General features: G+C 46.4%; 1 protein-coding gene across 1 annotated transcript; it reads right to left on the reverse strand.

Moving 5' to 3' along the window:
* Positions 1-2,554: 2,554 nt before the first annotated feature.
* ALKBH7 (alkB homolog 7) lies at positions 2,555-15,622 on the reverse strand. Its single transcript, XM_073624152.1, has 4 exons — positions 15,271-15,622; positions 9,046-9,219; positions 8,127-8,251; positions 2,555-3,267 (listed from the first exon to the last, which is right to left on the reverse strand). The coding sequence occupies exons 1-4, from the start codon at positions 15,571-15,573 to the stop codon at positions 3,144-3,146; spliced, it is 726 nt and encodes a 241-aa protein (XP_073480253.1). The 5' UTR covers positions 15,574-15,622; the 3' UTR covers positions 2,555-3,143.
* Between the last annotated feature and the right edge of the window lie 1,387 nt (positions 15,623-17,009).

Here is a 17,009-nt window from a genome sequence, read left to right on the forward strand (position 1 = left end):
AGGACACTGTGGGGGTTGTTTACTAAAACTGGAGCATGCAAAATCTGGTGCAGTGTTCTGCATACAAACCAATCAGCTTTCAGATTTTATTGCCAAAGCGTAATTAAACAAGGTGAAGTTAGAAGCTGATTGGCTACCATGCATGGCTGCACCAGATTCTGGGTGCACCTATTTTAGTAAATCTACCCCGGTATGCTGACAGTGGGACCCTGGGGTGTCAGAATACACTGATCAGTGGCTGCAGGCGCTGATCATCAAAAGCTTTCCAACTTTTCCGTTCGACAAAAGTTGATCTAATGATGCAGTCTCTGATGAATTTCAGTCTGTCACTGTTTGTCTCTATTTCCCCCCTTATACACTCTCAGGAAGCATACAAGTAGAAAACAGAAAACAGAAAGCAAAAGATGTACGTGATTGCAGCGATGGTGGTGAAGTTGAAAACTTAAAAACAGAATAACGTAGTCACAGAAAGATACGAGAGGTTTGTAGTGATTTAACCATCCAGGAAGAATTAGTTTTGGGTGGATCTCACCCCTTAAATTGTATTTTGTAGTCAAAATGGCTGTGACTCATGTGTGAAAATCCCAAACTATCATAAAAAGGGGACCTGTCAGGAAAGAAATACATAAAAAGCCATTGCTGAATTATTTTTGAAAGTGCACGCTCTGTGACTATACTCCTCTACTTTTCTTCACCTCAACAACCTGCAATAACCATGTTCATACGTGTTGGAGACACTACATATGTACATGCTTGTTCTAGGTCAGTAACTCACTATGTAAAAAGTCAAGGATGAAGATGTAAAAAAGAAAAACAGCAACAACTGCTCCCAAATTTGTATCCTAACAGATTCCTAATAAATTAAGGATGAACATGTATTCATTAAAGCTCAATTAAACTCATATCACAGAAATAGATATGAAGTCAGACAGACATTGTGCAATCAACTTCCATTTTCATACCCTTACCTCTGTTTTCCTGTTACAGTAATTGTGAAGTGTGTCTAAATACGACTCTGCGCTCCATTGGGTGTCCCAGTGCACTCAGTAATTTAACAGACCTGGTCAGACACACCCCTTTCCTCTTCAGACACATCCCTTTCTTTTTCAGCAATACCAGTCCGTATGAGGGTGCTTGTAATGATGAGTGATCCCTTTTTGGTCAGACCCCTTTGTTCCTCAGCAATACAAGTTTGCAGAAGGGTGCTAGTAATGAGACTGGAGGCTTTGCCAGCATGCAGTGCTAAAGTGGAAGTGCAGAAAGTGCCTTTCCACTTAGAGGAAAACATTTTTTAAAGCTACCTAAAAAAGCAAGGTCTGCCATTTACATCCCTCCTCCCTTGCATAAATGCTGAAAAACATAAAAATAAAACTGGAAGAGGAAACAAAAATGAGGTAGTACCTTTCCATTTACGGTGCCTAGGCAAGGGTGATGCCATCCTTCAAAGTGCTTTACTGGTGAGGTCTGGGAAATGTAAAGTACTCCAAATCTTGTGGGAAGATGATCCTGCGCAGTTAGATAATTTGGGACACTCTGCATTCTCCTGGACCTCACCGAAGGATGATGACGTCACCCCCTGCACCAGAGAAGCCAGGGGAAAAGTGAGTATAATATATTTTTTTCTTTCATTACAGGTCTTGTTTTTACCTTTATTTCACCATGGAGAGGGAGTAAACAGCAGACTATGCATGTTGTACGAGGTCCACCATAATGCATCCCCAAGCAAAAATCTGTTAAAAATCTTAATATATGGCAGCACAGGACTATAAAGAGAAAAAAAAAGGTGAGAGACTTCAAGTGGGCTTTAAAGGATAAGTTCACCTTTGGGAACATGTTCCATGTTCCACCTGTTTTTAGGCTGTAACACGTAACATGTTCCCACTCCTGCAGCCTCTCTCCGATCCCCCTTCTAACTGTGATAGTGAACAAGGGATCTCCTCCCCGCACCGGCTGTCACAATTTGAAAAGAACGCAGTCCTGCAGGGCTCCGCACACAAGCCTGCGTCATTCATTTACTTGCAGCTGACGGCTTGTTGTTCTCAATGTACTACCAGGGCACTGGTGAGCATTCTGGTAGTTTATTGATGCTTCCTGTCATTCTGTAACTGCTTGCCTGTACGAGGTATGGGCGGACAGCTACACTAACAGTAAAATAGATAATGTATGTGTGATGAACCGTGCTAATGCTCTGGTAATAAAGTGCAAACAGTACAAATAAAATAAAACTAAAGAATCACTGGAATCACTCCAATGGGACATATACATCAATAATCAAATTAGTGATCAAACATATCATCAGCTGTGCAAAGTGAAAAATATGTATTAAATTGAAAATAAAGTCCTTGTCAAAGAAAAAAAAAAAGCTTTTTGGACTTGAGCGTTTTTGGACTTGAGCTTTTTTGACAAGAGTTTTATTTTAATTTAATATATATTTTTCACTTTGCACAGCTGATGATATGTTTGATCGCTAATTTGATTATTGTTGTATATGTCCCAATGGAGTGAATTCGGTGGTTCTTTAGGTTTACTTTATTTCATTTGTACTGTTTGCACTTTATTACCAGAGCATTAGCGTGGTTCACCACACATACATTTTCTATTTTACTGGTTTTTCACAAACTTTTTGAACGGGCAGCTGGTTTCACAAAAGAATTTATTCACTTGCACTGGTAGGGAGCAATTGTTCCCCTATTACACAGCTACACTGGCAGTCTGCTGGAGCCTGGCATTGCACCTGCGATCTGCTGATCTCGGGTGCAATGTTCTGCACGCTCTTAATGAAAAAAAAATTAAATAAATGCACATTTTTTTTACATGCAAAAAAAATGTGCATTTAATAATTTTTATAGAAAGGTGAACTTATCATTTAAAATTCTAGCAGTTTAAGATAAGACTCGTGGACCTTATTAAAGAAACATGAAATACGAACAACAATAGATACAAATTGGAGAATCACAATGATAGTTTCTGCTTGTCATAAGGTAGTGAATCTTTCACAATTCACAAGTAAAAAATGTGTCTGTTAAATTCCCACACAGTGATCAGGGATTGGCATCCAGTAGGGCTGTGTGTTTGCAGAGGTATCAAGTAAAACAAGGCAGTTATGGTCTGGCATGAAGTCCTTCTCTCACCATGCAAAGTCATCAACTGGTGGGCAGATTTCTACAGATGACAGAGATACGCCGTCCTCGTTCCACGTGTTCGCCATTAAAGAAAGATTCCTCATTGCGTAGAATTTCATGAGTAAAGTCAAAGCGGGCAGTACCACTGACAGTAAAGGAGACAAAAAAGAATTAAAAAAACATTCACAGTCAGCAAAATTGGCCAGTATTTCCTTTTTTGCATTAAGGGCACATACTGTAGTGACCCAAGGTTAGTGATTAGTAAGGATGCTGCTGCAGACTGGGGATGTGTTTGTCCAGACCCAAGACATTCCCGGCTGCAGCACCCCTCACCCGACTATGTTGAGCAGTCTCCGCTCAATCCATCGCAGCCACACCACCAACGCTTTTCGTCCTGCCCCTGGGGCTTAATCGTGGAGGTCGTTATGACCACCACGATTAAGCCCTGGGGGCGGAGCGAAACGTGTTGGGGGACTGGCCTTGATTTATTGAGCCGAGGCTGTTTTTACTTGCCTATAGCATGGCAGGGTGCGGAGTGCGGCACCCGAGAAACCTCCTCTCATTTTGGCACATACTGTAGTGTTTAGCTTGGAGAAGTCTTTGTCTAAGTCACAAAACAGTATAACCATGATATGGTGAGAAGGAATCAAAAAAGCTCTTCAACCAAATCAGTATGTAGCTCAGTAAAGCCTTAGAACAAGAAGGTATTCACATTATCTCATTCCATCACATATCCCAAAACTAAGGAGGGTTATTCCTCATTTTAGGACAGTGGGTGGAGTGAGTCATGCAAATAATTCCATCAGCCACATGCTAGAACTGCTGGTTTATAGACCAAATTTAACCTAATATCACAGGGTCATTTATTACAAACTGTATACAGCTGTATTCAGGCTTTTGGGTCCTCGTCAGTGTATGGAAATCGTGGCTTCTATGGAGTAGGAGCTTGGGACTCAATGTGACAGTATAACTGTACAGGTGATGCTGCAAAGAGACTAAACTGTGAAATGAGGAATAACTCTCTTATTTTGGGGCTTTTTAATCCCTTTAGTCCCTTCTCGCCATACACTGTATGGTTAAAATGACTCTAAAAGGGAAAAAAAATTCTAAAACACAAGCCTTAGTGGGTCAAGCCATTAGTTGAACACTTGATCTCATACACCTAATAAAAGCCGTATGCAGATTACACTTTATTCTGCTGCCATCCACCACTGCTTCCCCAGACAGTGGGAAGGGATGGAGCCACCATCACTAACCGAAAGGCTTGGCCAGTTAAGTGCAGGGCAGGCCACACCAGATTTTAGGGGTTCTATACAAGAGGTCGATGGCAGCGTGCATGCACCCAGAGGTGTCTACAACTGGTGTAGACTCTTTCTGCTTCCTGCCACAGGTTCACTTTAACTCTTTAACTCAGAAGTTTTTTTATCTTAATGCATAACCTGTATGCAGCAGCCCCCCTCAGCCCCCCTAATACTTACCTGAGCCCATCTTCATCCAGCGATGTTGCAGGAGAGTCTTGGCTGCCCAAGACTCTCCCTCCTCATTGGCTGAGACGGCAGCGTGGCACCATTTGCTCCCACTGCTGTCAATCAAAGTCAGTGAGCCAATGAGGAGAGAGAGGGGGCAGGGCCGAACCGTGGCTCCGAGCGTGAAAGGACACACAGAGCAGAGGCTCGGGTGCCCCCATAGCAAGCTGCTTGCTGTGGAGGCACTCGGCGGGGGGGGGAAAGAGCCAGAAACGCCAGCGAGGGACCCAAGAACAGGAGGATCTGGGCTGCTCTGTGCAACATGTGTAACATGTTTGTTATTTTGAAAGAAAAGAAACTGAGACTTTAGTATCACTTTAACTTTTTCAAGAAGCAAAATGTTCGAAGTTGGTGAATTGAACTTGGGTGGGCCGTCTCTTTAGGCTCGGTTCACACCTAAACTGGCCACGCATCGCACAGCAATGCTGTCCGTCCCTGTTCTCCATTTCAGGGATGAATCAGGGCAGAATCTTTACCTGAAATATGCCCTGAAACGGAGGCAAAGACGCACAGCGTTTCTGTGCAGTGCGCTCCGCAGCCGCCCCGGAGACATGTGAACCAGCTCCATAGAGAGACGGTCATATTCTCCTGCTATGCAAATTGGATGCGGGGAAACCCGCATCCAATTCGCAAAGGTGTGAACCCAGCCTTAACCTTTGCTTGCTGCCAAGGAGCTGTAGATGCAGCAGTGGCTACAAAATGCCATATTTTTGCAAGCTGAAAGCTGGTAGAATGGCACTGGGTAAGCAAACCTCTCTAGTTCCACAGCTCCAAGGAGCAAGCATTTAGCACTTTCTTAAGGGATACAATGGATACTTCAAGGCCACGTACAAGTATGAGAGCACAAAGTGGCCCATAAAGTCTTTTTTTTCACAAATCTGATTAAAGCAGACCTCCCTTTCAAACCTAAGATGCAGCTCCGTATACTGATTTCTAAACACATTTTTGTCATATGTAAATTAGAAGGCATCTGTGTAAACTTAAAACGTTTGTTACCCCCAACATTTCATATTCCTGATATGTGGCTGCTGTACAATGTACTTGTGTGAGAGAAAGTATCCTGTTCTCTTTGTATTGCTTCCTTTGTGTGAAATCCCTGGCGTTTCTTCAAGTCCCCTTGCTTTCCTATTAATAACTGATCAGCCTAGGCAGGAGAACACACAGTGGTCAGTTCTCTAGATATGCTGGGAACTCAGTGTGCTCTCCTTCAATGACTAGACTTGTCCTGACAACCCCCCCCCCTCTCCTCTGCACAGCCTGTCACTGGGAAGCTCAGTGTCCTGCTGCTTCTCCTCCCCCAGCTCTCATGCAGCTGAGTACAGAGGGAATGTGATCACTTATAAAAAAGGGAAAAAGTATTTATAATGTTTAACAAATGTTTTGCCTTTCATTTCTGAATGGGTTTTGCAAGGTGATCAATTACAATCATTTTACATTTCATTTCTTTGAGTTCCTGGTGATGTAGCCAGCTGCTCTGTTAGAAATCAACCCCACCAGTGCCTGCCACAGAAAGTCTCATGTGCAGGGCCTAATCTAGCAAGTCTTATGTGGGGGTTAGGATTGCACTGATACCGGAAGCAAATGCTCCGATACCGAAGTGACGTCAGCTTGGGCAGATCTCTGTAGCCACTCACCCCTCTCCCTCACCTTGCACTCATCACTCTAGCCTTGGTCCATTGTCCCGGGATGTCTGTGTCCTGGCGGGCTGGTTCCCGATTTTCAGTAATGTGCAGTTCTTGCTGTTTTTCCCGGTCACCATGGTGACCGGACACTGAGGATCGGATATGATCTGTGGGGAGACAGCAGGCGGGTCTGTGGACAGGCTCCAATCCCTGCAAGGAGTCGGCAGAAAACCACACCCTGCTCCCGCCCCCTTCCCAGCAGCACAGTTTGTTTTGGGCGGTCCGACTGCGGAAAGAAGATCTCTTAACTGTAAGTCCCAAAATAATTGCAGGTAGTATAAGCGACCTGGATGGTGGAAAAACATGGTGCTGCGGGTACAGTGGAGACAAGGATTATGGCTGAGATTTGTTAGGCGTACAGAGGTATGCAAGAGGAGTATTGATGGCAGTGGTAGAAAGGGGAAGTGAAGTGGTGGCGGGGGACACATGGGTGGCATAGGAGTGCAGGTGTGAGAGGGGGTACAGTGTGCAGAGGTCTATGTGACGAGGAACAATGCTGGCAGTAATGTGTTGTTGGGTTCTCAGTCTCCTCCTTTCCTCTTCCGGCTGTCACTTCTGCCCCCATGTCTTTCCAGCTCCCACCTTCTCCACCCCCACCACCCTCATCCCTCCCAACATTGTCTTCAATTCCTAAATCCTCCTACTCTTATCCACTGCTGCAAATAAATAACTGGCTGATCATACATTCCTTTAATATGTCCACCAATACATAGCCCAGCCCTCATGCCCTATCCTCTACCACCCCAATTTAACACTCCAGAGGTCTGTTCCTGCCATCCAGCAATCTCCCAATGTCCCTCCAATCCCCCTCCTCTCCCTCCGCAGTGATCGCAGCCTTTTCTATCCCAACCACTCCAGCCCTCCCACCCCACAACACCTATCCCAAACCACCCTCAACTACCTCACCCATTACTCCCCTCGCTCTCCACCTTCCAAACTACCCCTCTACCTACTATTCCTAGGCAATATATATCAGTAATTGGTATAGGTGAGTACTTAAAAAAAAAAAGGTATCGTTACTCGGTGTTAAAAAAGATGGTATCGGTGCATCTCTAGTGGGGTTGCAGTAAAAAATGTAAGGGGGGCAGAGGATGGGAGGTCAGCAAGGCAATGCACAGGGAGTCAGCAGGGCAGAGGATAGGATCAGTAGTTTTTAGGCTAGTGTACAGGGGCTATTAGGTATTAGGACAGCGTACAGGGGTCAGATGGGCAGTGTAAAGTGGGTCAGCAGAGGAGTGCACAGGAATTGGTAAAGCACTGTACTGGGAATCAATAGGGCAGAGGACAGGGGTCACTGTGGAAGGATAGTGCACAGGGGTCACTGCTGGAAGGAGAGAAGACGGGGTCACCGCAGGCAGGAGAGGCAGTCGGCTTAGCTTCCTTCCCTGCTCTGTACATGCACAGCCTGAGCACAGGCAGCAAGTTTTCCTCCTCGGCTCTGCCCCACACAGCACAGAGCTGAAATCCCTGCTTTGCAAAATCCAGCACATCCCCGCTGACAGGATGGAGCTCTGCATTGTTTACAAATGCAAAGCTCCGTCCAACCTGTCTCCTAGCCGATCAGCAGGTGCCGGCAGACATCCATTGGCTGGCACTCGCTGATCGGCTTCTGCTGTGACTAATCACAGCAGAAGCAACATACCTCTACCTGGAACTGCATAAGCACACACACATATATATATATATATATATATATATATATATATATATATATATATATATATATATATATATATATATATATAGGCAGGCAGGCAGGCAGGCAGGCAGGCAGGCAAGTCCAATTCTCAACATACCTGATTATATACAAGCAGCGCCTTGGCAGCAACAGGTCCACCCGTTCCTCTGGATTGTTGACACACACCAGTCTCATGACACTGCTGGAGAGTAAACATATCCCAGCGATAGTACTGCCACAAAACTAAGGAGAAAGAAAGGTAATCATCACCACTAGAAGAATTCATGGCACAGTCTATAATTCTAAAAAAAAAGTTCAGTGGCCAGCCCGGACTGAACAAATGTAGATTACAAAGGTTTTAAAGGATAAGTTCACCTATCCTAACGATACGTTCGGTCAAGTACTTGCCGTCCGCTCATGGTGTGAACCCAAGCGAAAGTCACTATGACAAGCCTGAGTTCACACAGAAGTGGTGCAGGAAACCGCATGAGATTCGGACAGGAATCGCACTGCATTCCTGTTCCAATCACATGTGATTCTTTGCAGTGCAATTTGAGCCCATTCATTTTGTAAGGGATCAAAACGCACCCCAAAGGTATCGGTTTCAGATATTGGATCATTTTCACGAGTACTCGTGAAAATACTCGTTATTGGCACTGATACTAATGCAACCCTATTTTGTTGCATTCTCAGGCTCCTGCAGACTATCAGTGTAGCTGTCTGCCCATACCTCGTACAGGCAGCAAGTGACTAAACGACTGGTAGCATCATGGAACTACCTGGAGCCCCCATTCACAGAACTTTGTGAATGAATGATATGGCCGGGCGGGCGGAGCTCCACATGGCTGCATTTTTTTAAAAATTGTGACAGGAGGTGTGGGGAAAAGATCCCCAGCCTGCTGTCATTATGGGGGGGGGGATAGCTGTATGAGAAACATGGTTAAACCTTGGATACAGCGCAACATGTTAGGAAAGGTGAAATTATCCTTTAAGCAAAAGCAAGGCCTGAAATCTTGTAAGTTGTCAGTCATCATTACCTTGACACTGTCCACATGAGGTTTGATGTAACCCTCTTTCTGGAGGTCCAGGACATGGACGAGGGACAGTTGTGTCTCTCCAGGGGGGAAAGCTTTCTCTCTTACCCTCTGCAGCACTGCTGAGCAGCCCGGGGACCAGTGCAGGCGCTCTATCTCACGGAACCCATGGATTGCCTGCAGAGAGAAACAAACAAACAAAAGTCAGTAAAGCACTACTACATGTTCAAATACAATATGACAACTCTGTCATGGTGTCACAAACAAAAAGTACAAGTCAACCTTTGACTGCTAAGTTGGGCTGCCAATGGTGACCACCTACAGTGCCTTGAAAAAGTATTCACACCCCTTGAAATTTTCCATATTTTGTCATGCTACAACCACAAATGTAAATGTATTTTATTGGGATTTTATGTGATAGACTAACACAAAGTGGAACATAATTGTGAAGTGGAAGAAAAATGATAAATGGCTTTTACATTTTTTTTACAAATAAATATCTGAAAAAAGTGTGGCGTGCATTTGAGCCCCCTTTACTCTGATACCCCTAACTAAAATCTAGTGGAACCAATTGCCTTCAGAAGTCACCTAATTAGTAACTAGAGTCCACCTGTGTGTAATTTAATCTCAGTATAAATACAGCTGTTCTGTGAAGCCCTCAGAGATTTGTTAGAGAACCTTAGTGCACAAACAGCATCATGAAGGCCAAGGAACTGAATACAAATGTACACCACACTTTTCACATATTTATTTGTAAAAAAAAAAATGAAAACCATTTATCATTTTCCTTCCATTTCACAATTATGTGCCACTTTGCGTTGGTCTATCACATAAAATCCTAATAAAATTCATTTATGTTTTAACATGACAAAATGTGGAAAATTTCAAGGGGTATGAATACTTTTTCAGGGCAATGTATAGTAAAAATAAAAGTCTCTATACAGCACTGTATATGGCCACTCCAGGACACATCAAACTTATGATAAGCACTCCCTATTAGCTTTCACTGATGCACATTTGGCAGGGCCCATGGTGGAGGAAAATGTGAACATGGTCTGTCTGTCAACATAACTCAGTGTACACTATGTGCTGAATAGAGTTAAATCCTGGCCAGACTGGGTGGAGCATACATTCCAGTGTACACTGATCCTAAAGGTGGCTCATATAAAGCTTTGCAACAGCCTTTCCCAACCTTCCCATCCCTCGGGAACCCTTAAAAAAAAGTTCAGGTAGCAGGAAACCCTTGCAATTCATCGGGGGACAGTAGGTATAATACCCCTTTACATTGGAGGTCAATAGGAAGAATGCCCCCAGTGGTGGTCAGAATATCACCCATTTAGAGAGCTAATAAGATCATTGGGTTCATGCAGCTGGCTGTTGCAAATGGTATTGACCTTAGAACTGTCCAGGCACTGCCATGTAGAAGTTGAGAATGGCTGCTTTGGGGTGTTCGGAAGGCCAGAAAGATCTATACTAAAAAGGCTGGTGTTATATATTACATAGAAAGCCATTGATTACACACACCCCACATTTACTGTGTCTTTACCAAGATAGTTTGGTGAAATAAGACTATCACTATAACAGCTGGTATGTAATTAGGTGCTTCCTGCTTCACAAATTATTATTCCGTCTCTAAGAGCTCTGGGATTTTTTAAATGTTTTTATTTGGATAAAATATGGAAAGGTTAGAGCCCCTGCTGTGTTTTTATTGCTGTCTGTGTTGTAAATAGGGAGATTTCTCTCATTACCTCTCCTACAGACATGACAGAGAGCGACTGGAAATCTTCCCAAGGAGTGAGGGATTACTACCATTGTCAGATGTCCCATCACAAGATATGCCATCTACCTCTCTTCCAGTGACAAGGGGAAAATTCTGGATATCCCTCTATTTCATGTCCTGGTGACAATTGCCACCATGACAGATCAGGAGTGTGGATCTCTCCAACCATGATAGATCAGGAGTGTGGATCTCTCCAAACATGAAAGGTCAGGAGTGTGGATCTCTCCAACCATGATAGATCTGGAGTGTGGATCTCTCCAACCATGACAGATCAGGAGTGTGTATCTCTCAACCATGACAAATCAGGAGTGTGGATCTCTCCAAGCATGACAGATAAGGAGTGTGGATCTCTCCAAGCATGACAGGTCAGGAGTGTGGATCCCTCCAACCATGACAGGTCAGGAGTGTGGATCCCTCCAACCACGACAGGTCAGGAATGTGGATCTCTCCAACCATGACAGATAAGGAGTGTGGATCTCTCCAACCATGACGGAACAGGAGTGTGGATCTCTCCAACCATGACAGATCATGAGTGTGGATCTCTCAACCATGACAAATCAGGAGTGTGGATCTCTCCAACCATGACAAATCAGGAGTGTGGATCTCTCTAACCATGACAAATCAGGAGTGTGGATCTCTCAACCATGACAAATCAGGAGTGTGGATCTCTCCAAGCATGACAGATAAGGAGTGTGGATCTCTCCAAGCATGACAGGTCAGGAGTGTGGATCCCTCCAACCATGACAGGTCAGGAGTGTGGATCCCTCCAACCACGACAGGTCAGGAATGTGGATCTCTCCAACCATGACAGATAAGGAGTGTGGATCTCTCCAACCATGACGGAACAGGAGTGTGGATCTCTCCAACCATGACAGATCAGGAGAGTGGATCTCTCTAACCATGACAAATCAGGAGTGTGGATCTCTCTAACCATGACAAATCAGGAGTGTGGATCTCTCAACCATGACAGATCAGGAGTGTGGATCTCTCCAACCATGACAAATCAGGAGTGTGGATCTCTCCAACCATGACAGATCAGGAGTGTGGATCTCTCAACCATGACAAATCAGGAGTGTGGATCTCTCAACCATGATAGATCAGGAGTGTGGATCTCTCCAAACATGAAAGGTCAGGAGTGTGGATCTCTCCAACCATGACAGGTCAGGAGTGTGGATCTCTCCAACCATGACAGGTCAGGAGTGTGGATCTCTCCAACCATGACAGATCAGGAGTGTGGATCTCTCCAACCATGACAGATCAGGAGTGTGGATCTCTCAACCATGATAGGTCAGGATTGTGGATCTCTCCAACCATGAAAGATCAGGAGTGTGGATCTCTCCAACCATGACAGATCAGGAGTGTGGATCTCTCCAACCATGATAGATCAGGAGTGTGGATCTCTCCAACCATGACAGGTCAGGAGTGTGGATCTCTCAACCATGATAGATCAGGAGTGTGGATCTCTCCAACCATGACAGGTCAGGAGTGTGGATCTCTCCAACCATGACAGATCAGGAGTGTGGATCTCTCCAACCATGACAGGTCAGGAGTGTGGATCTCTCCAACAATGACAGATCAGGAGTGTGGATCTCTCCAACCATGACAGATCAGGAGTGTGGATCTCTCCAACCATGACAGATCAGGAGTGTGGATCTCTCAACCATGATAGGTCAGGATTGTGGATCTCTCCAACCATGAAAGATCAGGAGTGTGGATCTCTCCAACCATGACAGATCAGGAGTGTGGATCTCTCCAACCATGATAGATCAGGAGTGTGGATCTCTCCAACCATGATAGATCAGGAGTGTGGATCTCTCCAACCATGACAGATCAGGAGTGTGGATCTCTCCAACCATGATAGATCAGGAGTGTGGATCTCTCCAACCATGACAGGTCAGGAGTGTGGATCTCTCAACCATGATAGATCAGGAGTGTGGATCTCTCCAACCATGACAGGTCAGGAGTGTGGATCTCTCCAACCATGACAGATCAGGAGTGTGGATCTCTCCAACCATGACAGGTCAGGAGTGTGGATCTCTCCAACAATGACAGATCAGGAGTGTGGATCTCTCCAACCAGCAATTCAATGTTTTGTTTTTTTTTCAAACACATCTACACTATATCCAAAAAAAAAGCAAAACAAGAAACTGTGAAGTTCTGCTTTCATGTTGTACACCCATTAGACAGCAAGCAATGTTCACAGGTTCATCTCAGGGAGCCAAGTAGAAGCTTATGAAATCCATCTTTAGGCCTCTATATTTTATAGGTTATAAAAACGCCAGTAGCTTTGCAGTGAGTTTTTCAACTTTTTTGCAAAAGCGTTTTTTAGCGGTTTTCCGCGTTAGCGTTTTTTTCTGAAGAAAATTTTTTTTTTTTTTCGATGGATCAAAAACATAAAAAAAAACGCTGGTGAGCAACGTTTTTGAGCGTTTATTGACGTTTATCAGCGTTAGAGCATTTTTACAGCTGAAAAACTGTCTCTCAGAACCCACTAGTTTTAGGTTTTTTTTTAACTGCTCAAAAACGCCACTGCCCAAAACTACTGATAACAGCCTATGTTTGCATAGACACATAGGATACCATGATGGAGAGTTTAATGACTGTAGAAAAAAACGTCTACAGCCAAAAACAGCTGCTTTAAAAACGTCAAAAAACGTCCAGTGTGCTTGAGGCCTTAGAAGTAGTAAAGCCTCAGCCACAGAAGAAATCATTATTGCTCTGCAGAAATTGTAGTAACCGTTGCCCCCTGCTGGCAGCCCTTGTCAATGTCCTCCCCAAGTGTAACAGTAGTCAGTGCTCACTGCTGGCAGCATTGCACAGCGTCCTCTCCAGCTACAGCTGTGGTCAGAGACCTCCTTCCTCAACATCAGTAGTCAGCGCCCCCCTTTACCTCTTCAGTAGTAGTAGTAGTCGGTGCCCCTCCCCTCTTTGTAGTAGTAAGTGCCGCCCCCCCTTTCTGTAGTAGTGGTTGGTGTCCCTCCCCTCCCTGTAGTAGTAGCCGGTGTCCCTCCCCTCTCTTTAGTAGTAGTCGGTGCTCCTCCTCTCTCTGTAGTAGTTGTCGTGCCCCTCACCTCTCTGTAGTAGTAGTCATTGCTCCTCCTCTCTCTGTAGTAGTTGTCGGTGCCCCTCCCCTCCCTGTAGTAGTAGTCGGTGCTCCTCCTCTCTCTGTAGTAGTAGTCGTGCCCCTCACCTCTCTGTAGTAGTAGTCGTTGCTCCTCCTCTCTCTGTAGTAGTTGTCAGTGCCCCTCCCCTCTCTGTAGTAGTAGTCGGAGCCCCTCCCCTCTCTGTAGTAGTAGTCGGGGCTCCTCCTCTCTCTGTAGTAGTAGTCGTGCCCCTCTCCTCTCTGTAGTAGTAGTCGTTGCTCCTCCTCTCTCTGTAGTAGTTGTCGGTGCCCCTCCCCTCTCTGTAGTAGCAGTCGGTGCACCTCCCCTCTCTGTAGTAGTAGTCGTGCCCCTCCCCTCTCTGTAGTAGTAGTCGTTGCTCCTCCTCTCTCTGTAGTAGTTGTCGGTGCCCCTCCCCTCTCTGTAGTAGTAGTCGGTGCCCCTCCCCTCTCTGTAGTAGTAGTTGGTGCCCCTCCCCTCTCTGTAGTAGTAGTCGGTGCCCCTCCCCTCTCTGTAGTAGTAGTCGGTGCCCCTCCCCTCTCTGTAGTAGTAGTCGGTGCCCCTCCCCTCTCTGTAGTAGTAGTCGGTGCCCCTCCTCTCTCTGTAGTAGTAGTCGGTGATCCTCCCCTCTCTGTAGTAGTAGTCGGTGCCCCTTCCCTCTCTGTAGTAGTAGTCAGTGCCCCTCCCCTCTCTGTAGTAGTAGTAGGTGCTCCTCCTCTTTCTGTAGTAGTCGGTGCCCCTCCTCTCTCTGTAGTAGTAGTCGGAGCCCCTCCTCTCTCTGTAGTAGTAGTCGGAGCCCCTCCCCTCTCTGTAGTAGTAGTGGGAGCCCCTCCCCTCTCTGTAGTAGTAGTCGGTGCCCCTCCCCTCTCTGTAGTAGTAGTCGGTGCCCCTCCCCTCTCTGTAGTAGTAGTCGGTGCCCCTCCTCTCTCTGTAGTAGTAGTCGGTGCTCCTCCCCTCTCTGTAGTAGTAGTCGGTGCCCCTTCCCTCTCTGTAGTAGTAGTCGGTGCCCCTCCCCTCTCTGTAGTAGTAGGTGCTCCTCCTCTTTCTGTAGTAGTCGGTGCCCCTTCTCTCTCTGTAGTAGTAGTCGGAGCCCCTCCCCTCTCTGTAGTAGTAGTCGGAGCCCCTCCCCTCTCTGTAGTAGTAGTCGGAGCCCCTCCCCTCTCTGTAGTAGTAGTCGGTGCCCCTCCCCTCTCTGTAGTAGTAGTCGGTGCCCCTCCCCTCTCTGTAGTAGTCGGAGCCCCTCCCCTCTCTGTAGTAGTAGTCGGAGCCCCTCCCCTCTCTGTAGTAGTAGTCGGAGCCCTTCCCCTCTCTGTAGTAATCAGTGCTCTCTCCCCCCTAGGTCCTCACATCGTCCCAGTGGCCGCTCTCATATCTCCTCTTCCTCAGGATTGGCTCCAGCTCCCCGCACAGTTCCTCCTCCTCCTCCCCGGTGATGAAGTCAGTCTGCAGGCGGAGGCCGGGGCTCACCCGGGACAGGGCGGCCTGGCAGGAGGGCAGCACGTGACTCTCCGGTATCGCCCCCACGTGGCAGAGGCGGCTCGGTCCAATCAGCAAAGCGAGGGGAGAGCCGGGGCCCCGCGGCCTGGACACACAGCGGAGCCAGAACCGCATGTTACCAAGGCAACCGAGAGCTCCGCTGGGCGCCGCCATCTTGTCCCCGCGCTGTGCATTGTGGGAGGAGAATAGGACAGCTGGGAGACGTGTGTCACCTTCACTGCGCAGGGCGGGAGTTTTACTATAATACTCTATAGAGATCCTCCCTTAACACAGCCGTCCTCTATACTGACACTTCAATACATTACAGATATATGAGAAACCCACAGAACGGGAAAGTGCATCGAAATGGGGTTTTTACCTTTCCAATGGACACTCATCTTCTGGGGTATAGAGTGTCAGATCTGGGGTCTTACTCAGACCGATTTTCAGCTTTAGCGCTGTCGCACTTTGGCAATTGCAACACTTTACTCATTTTACATTTCTTTCACACAAATAGAGCTTTATTTTGTTGGGATTTTCCACTGGGTTTTTAATTTTTTTGCTAAAAAAAAAAAAAAGTTTTTCTTCCTTTCTGCTATAAATTTTGCAAATAAGTAATTTTTCTCCTTCACTGATGAGGCTGCACTGATGTGTGCTGATGAGGCTGCACTGATGTATACCTTATGAGGCTGCACTGATGTACGCTGATGAGGCTGCACTGATGTATACCTTATGAGGCTGCACTGATGTACGCTGATGAGGCTGCACTGATGTACGCTGATGAGGCTGCACTGATGTATACCTTATGAGGCTGCACTGATGTGCGCTGATGAGGCTGCACTGATGAGTACTGATGAGGCTGCACTGATGTGTGCCTGATGAGGCTGCACTGATGTGCGCTGATGAGGCAGCACTGATGTGTGCTGATGAGGCTGCACTGATGTGCGCTGATGAGGCTGCACTGATGTATACCTTATGAGGCTGCACTGATGTGCGCTGATGAGGCTGCACTGATGAGTACTGATGAGGCTGCGCTGATGAGGCAGCACTGATGTGTGCCTGATGAGGCTGCACTGATGTGCGCTGATGAGGCTGCACTGATGTGCACTGATGAGGCTGCACTGATGTGTGCTGATGAGGCAGCACTGATGTGTGCCTGATGAGGCTGCACTGATGTGCGCTGATGAGGCTGCACTGATGTGCACTGATGAGGCTGCACTGATGTACGCTGATGAGGCTGCACTGATGTGTGCCTGATGAGGCTGCACTGATGTACGCTGATGAGGCTGCACTGATGTGTGCCTGATGAGGCTGCACTGATGTGCGCCTGATGAGGCTGCACTGATGTGTGTTGATGAGGCTGCACTGATGTGTGCTGATGAGGCATCACTAATATGCGGCATTGACGGGCACTGATGGGGTTGCACTGATAATCATGGCATTGAGGATCAGTGCCCTGATTATCTGTGTACATGTCTCCTGTCACACTTGCCGGTCATTGGCTCTCCTCTCCTCACTCTGTGACAGCGGGTGAAGAAATGATTGCCAATAACCAGCAAGTGTGTTATCCCACAGCGAGAGAGCTGCCCTGTAGCCGTCTTTCGGCTATA

Source organism: Aquarana catesbeiana, linkage group LG03 (assembly GCF_042186555.1).
Source record: "Aquarana catesbeiana isolate 2022-GZ linkage group LG03, ASM4218655v1, whole genome shotgun sequence".
Classification (NCBI taxonomy): Eukaryota; Metazoa; Chordata; class Amphibia; order Anura; family Ranidae; genus Aquarana; species Aquarana catesbeiana.